Below are 5,942 nucleotides of genomic sequence, written 5' to 3' on the forward strand. Positions count from 1 at the left end.
AGTCTACATTCCAAGATTTATTTCCTGAATGAATATTCTTTTTGTGTATTAATAACAGATAATATTTCTTAGAGTTGCAGAAACAGGAGTTTCCAGTTCCACAATTGTCAGACTTGCAGGAAACTGTCGAAGATTTAATTTCTGTTAATAATTATGATCCTTTATTTTCTTTTCTCATATGTGCATTCAGGTTAATAATGAACCATATATGTATATATAACACTTCTGAAAAGCGCAGGCATTCTTACATTATTTCTCTCATCTCTCATGTGTACACATTCTTCTAGAATGTTCTCTCCAATTGCAACCATTTCCATCCACTTCCAGTTGTCTACTATTTTCAATCACCATGCAAACTACTAAGATATCTAATGCATAGTTCCTTAATCACCAGGTAAAATTCATATTCTCATAGTGCCTTCTTTCAGTCCTTTACTCAGATGACCATAGCTCATGGGCCATTCAAAACAAACAATTTAATACTTTTAATTCTCTCTGTGTATGTGCATAAACAGAAATCATAAACACTAATAAGTGCCATTAAGTAAATTAAAGGATGGATATGTTACTAAAAGTGTGGTATAATCATAACATAAGAGAACTCTTAAATTAGGTCATAGAAGATACTAAGGGAAACTAGTGATTTGCAGGTTGCAGATACAATTATTTATTTCCCTAAAAGTTATAACTATTACATTCTGATATAAGAAAGCTCACTGAACTATTTTTGAATGTGTAGATGCTCCTCACTCATTTCAGCTTGTCTACATTTAACATGAATCTCCTAAAAGCACATGTCATATCAGAAGCCCAAGAAAAAATACAAAATTATAAATGCAGTATATCAGCTCACACAGTTCAAAATCTGGATTGGGGGGATTAACATCATTTAAGGAAATGTAAACTTCTCTGATTGACTGACTGCTTTATAGCTAGAAGACATCTAAGGAGCAATCACAATGAAGAGGTAGATGAGATAAAGTCCCTCAGATTCCTGTTGGGTTGATGCCTTTCAAGTGAAAGACACAGAAATGCAAATCAAGGAAAATCAGTCTCCAAATTAAGAAGATCTTTTCTCCAAGTTTAAGTCATGATTAAGTGTTCATTTACTTAGAAGCAGAATAGCCAGGCATGAAGAAAATCATTTTACCTCCTTAATATCCAGTTAAGACAGAAACCATAATAGGAAATATCTTTCAAAATTAAGAAAAAAATAAATTCAATTCAAGTATTTTAATTGATTTGCATATTTCAAATTATAAAAGAAACCTGTTTAGACCCATTACTCTTCTAGATGAGTAGTTTGTTAGGAGTTTTAACATATTTTAGTGTGTATGTGTGTGTGTGTGTGTGTGTGTGAGAGAGAGAGAGAGAGAGAGAGAGAGAGAGAGAGAGAGAGAGAGAGAGAGAGAGAGAGAGAGAGATTTGGAAATGTAGCTAGCTTTTATTTGCTAAAAAGCCAATCCTGGTAGACATTTTTGCAGGGATAAGTATCTGTTTTTACTTCACCATTAAACATAAAACTTAGGAAACAGCATGGGAGCAAGAACTAGAGTTGGAAAAATGAAAATCAATCATATAAAAATGGTTGGGAATAGAGCCCCTTTGTTCTGTTGAAAGCAGTGGCTAAAACATCTGTCACTGGACATGTGGTCTATATTGTAGCATTGCCTTTATTGAAAAGAGCATGCTACTGAGATATGTTGAATCTGAGATAAGTTCAAATTAATATGTCAGGTCACAACTGAGAATCAAAAGGGCCATAGAAAAATAAAGATATAGGTATAGTAGAGATCACCTGAATAATGATTTAGCACATAAGAAATGATAAAAGTGCTATAAAATTTTTAAGTAAAGAAGGATAAAAAACACTAATTTTGATAACTTTGTCAACAATCTAAAACAAAAAAAATCAGATTGACTCTCACAACCTCATAATTTGTAGAAAACCATTGTTTCTAACTAATATGCAAATGTCTATTCAAAATTTTAAAATTCCATTTACTTTTGCAAATGTCCTCAATTATGTCACAACATTATCTCTTAAATTGGATTAGTCATTTTCCTAATTCTTTTATTCCTTGTTTCATCTTAAGGTTTAGGCTAGTCTATGTAGGAAAAGTAGATTAAAACATCATGTGATTTGTGTTTTCCTGATGACTAGGGATGTCGAGCACTTCCTTAGATGCTTCTCAGCAATTCAATATTCCTCAATTGAGAATTCATTGTTTAGCTCCGTGCCCTATTTCTATTAGGATTGTTTGATTCTCTGGAGTTTAACTTCTTGAGTCCTTTGTATATATTATATATTAGACCTCTATCAGCTGTAGGATTGGTAAAGATCCTTTCCCAATATGTTGGGTGCCGTTTTGTTTTCTTGACAGTGTCCTTAGCTTTACAAAAACTTTGCAATCTCATTAAGTCCCATTTGACAATTCTTGATCTTAGAGAACAACCCACTCGTGTTCTGTGCCTATGTGTTCTAAACTTTTCCCCACTTTCTCTTCTAATATTTTCAGTGTCCCTGATTTTATGTGGAGATCTTTGATCCACTTACACTTGAGCTTTGTACAAAGAGATAAGAAAGGATATATTTTCATTCTTCTGCATGCTGACTGTCTGTTGAGCCAACACCATTTGTTGAAGAGGCTGTCCTTTTTCCATTGAATGTTTTCAGTTCCTTTGTCAAAGATCAAGTGACATTATGTGTAAGAGTTTATTTCTAGATATTCTATTCTGTTCCATTGATCTACCTGCCTATTTCTGCACCAATAACATGTGGTTTTTAACACAATTGCCTTGTAATTTAGCTTGAGGTCAGGGATGGTGATTCTTGTAGATGTTTTCTTGTTGTTGAGAATAGATTTCGCTAATTTAGGTTTTTTGTTATTCCAGATGAATTTGCAAATTGCTCTTTCCAACTCTATGAAGAATTGAGTTGAAATTTTGATGGGGATTGCATTGAATCTGTAGATTGTTTTTGGTAAGATGGCCATTTTTACAATGTTGATCCTTTCAATCCATGAGCATGGGAGATATAGGCAAATGAATGGATCTAGAGAATATCATCCTGAGTGAGATAACCCAGTAACAAAAGAACAGACATAATATGCAGTCACTGATAATTGCATACTAGCCCCAAAAAGCTCTGAATACCCAAGAAACAACTTACAGACCATATTGAAGCTCAAAAAGTAAAAGAAAAAAAAGGGCCAAAAAATGGAAGCCTCAGTTCTTAGGGGAAAAAAGTACGTGTATAGCACCTTCTCAGTGTGTGGTATACCTAGACCTTAATCACCAATAATTCAAGAGCTAAGAATGTAGTCCTGTGGCAATTCTCGGTATTTAAAAATCATTATGTTTAATCTTTACACACCAAGAAAACTTTGACTATTTCCATGTTACAGTTTGTTTTACATGTACTTTATGCTCATTGTAACTAGTAAGATTTCAATGCATACTATCAAAATGTTAAAAAAGTCAAGCACTGACAAAAATATATTCATATAGTTTTATGCAAAAATTTCTTTTAAAAATATTTATGTGTATCTTTGTTTTTTAAAAATAAAGTTTAAAAACAAAACCATGGTATGATACTGTAGAGAGTCATCACAGTCGACATCTTTAAAATTTATTTTTCACAGTATTTTTTGAGAGAATGTGTGTGTTCTCTGCATAATTATAATGTGCTTTAAAGACTTTTCTGCCATGTACCACTATGAAGGGGTAAGTGATCACTAAGGGACAGAGAAACCCAATAAAGATGCAGTAACATGAGAACAACTACAAAAGGGTGTGTGTGTGCATGTGTGTGTGTGTTTGTGTGTGTGTGCTTGTGTGTTTGTGTATGACTGTATTTGGTTTTTGTAGATATGTTGTACACATGGCTGAATTGACATGTGTGTGTGTACTGTATATTCATAAATTATAAGTCTAGAAGCCTTCAGGGAGAAACCACGAACTGCAGTAAATAAAAATATTTCTAGTACAGAGTTCCAGAAGTAACTGTATTGTGCATAGTTCCCTCACATATTCTGTCTTATTTCAGCACTTTACAAAGGAACAACACACTTGGAAAATGTATCATAAATTCCAGCCAATTTTGAAAATTCTTGAGCCAAAAGATATTTGTGTTTCACATAACATAACAAAACCACAGTAGTTCAAAGTCCTTCCACAGTATACATTTAAAGTGTAATGTTTGAGATATCATGAATAAGAAAAATCTGGAAAATTTAAAACTGCATTTATATTTAAAAGACTCTAAATGTTCAATGCAGATCTAAAAGAAACCAGAAATCAGTGATGAGGAACCACACTGTCACAACTTTCATCTTACTGGGACTGACAGATGACCAGCAGCTGCAGGTTCTGATCTTCATCATTCTCTTCTTCACCTACTCACTGAGCATAGCTGGAAATCTGGCCATCATCTCCCTCATCTTAGTTGATCCTCACCTTAAAACAGCCATGTACTACTTCCTTAAAAACTTTGCTTTATTAGAGATCTCATTCACATCTGCAAGCATCCCCAGATATCTGTATAACATAGCAACGGGTGACAAAGTGATTACCTATAATGCCTGTGTCGTCCAAGTATTTTTCACTGACCTCTTTGGCGTAACTGAATTTTTCCTTCTAGCTGCCATGTCCTATGACCGCTATGTGGCCATCTGCAGGCCACTGCACTATGTGACTATCATGAACACTGCAGTCTGCAGAAGACTTGTGTTTTGTTCTTGGGTTGCTGGTTTATGTATTTTAATTCCCCCACTTAGCCTTGGCCTAAATCTGGAGTTCTGTGATTCTAATATCATTGATCATTTTATCTGTGATGCTTCTCCTCTTCTCAAAATCTCTTGTTCAGACACTTGGTCCATGGAGCAGACAGTTCTCATCTGTGCTGTACTGACGCTCATTATAACACTGGTGTGTGTTGTTCTCTCCTACGCTAATATCATCAAGACAGTTCTTAGATTCCCTTCTGCCCAACAAAAGAAAAAGGCTTTCTCTACCTGTTCTTCCCACATGATTGTGGTTTCCATCACCTACGGCAGCTGCATCTTCATCTACATCAAGCCCTCAGCAAAGGAGGAGGTGGCCATCAACAAGGGTGTGACAGTTCTCATGACTTCCATTGCCCCTATGCTAAACCCCTTCATCTACACACTTAGGAACAGACAAGTCAAGCAAGCCTTCTGGGAATCAATAAAAAAAATTATAGAATTTTCTAAAAAATAAGACAGGTGAAACCCAATAAACATGGATGGTAAACTTTCAAACATCTGAGTCAGGTTGACTTTTTCGGAACACTCTCATTGTAGAGAATTTACATTCCTTCTCCCTCAAACCTCTTCGATGCTAATAGCTTTTAGAAACGATATCCTTTTTCACTTGAAAATTAAGAATACCAAAATATGATAAAGTAAAATAAAACAACAGGGAGGTGATTGTCAGAAGATTTTTATATCTTCAGCAAAAAAGTAAGTCACCATTGTTTCTTCTAATCCAAAAGTTTCAACTGATTTATTCATTGATTCATTTAATGGATATTATAATGTATTTTCATTTAGGTAAACACTATTTACATTCTATAAAGAGAAGAGAACACAAACAAAAATTAAATCAAGCTCATATGCACTACCCACCATGTCCTCTCAGAGATACAAAGGAGAAATGGGAACAAGCTAGTGATCAGATAATCAAAATGTTGTACATGCATAGCAGAGCATATTTATGACCATGAAATAGAATGAAATTCTATTATTCTTCATACAGGCAGAATAGAAACAATTGAGGCAAAAATAAGTAAGGCATAAAAAGGCAAGTGTATGGGTTATAGAAGGGCTTACCTCAGAAAAGTTGGGAATTAATTGGTGTTATCAGAAGCCAGGATAATAATGAGGAAAAGAAAGCCGAGAAATGATTAATTTAATCTAAAG

At 34.3% G+C, this 5,942-nt stretch overlaps 1 protein-coding gene across 1 annotated transcript; it reads left to right on the forward strand.

Annotated features, from left to right (window-relative positions):
- Nucleotides 1-4,305: 4,305 nt before the first annotated feature.
- On the forward strand, nucleotides 4,306-5,241 carry LOC308434744 (olfactory receptor 6C2-like; the record flags this gene model as incomplete). Its single annotated transcript, XM_080935139.1, has 1 exon — nucleotides 4,306-5,241. The coding sequence occupies one exon, from the start codon at nucleotides 4,306-4,308 to the stop codon at nucleotides 5,239-5,241; it is 936 nt and encodes a 311-aa protein (XP_080791265.1).
- Nucleotides 5,242-5,942: the final 701 nt, after the last annotated feature.

Source organism: Micromys minutus (genome assembly GCF_963924665.1).
Source record: "Micromys minutus genome assembly, chromosome: 22".
Classification (NCBI taxonomy): Eukaryota; Metazoa; Chordata; class Mammalia; order Rodentia; family Muridae; genus Micromys; species Micromys minutus.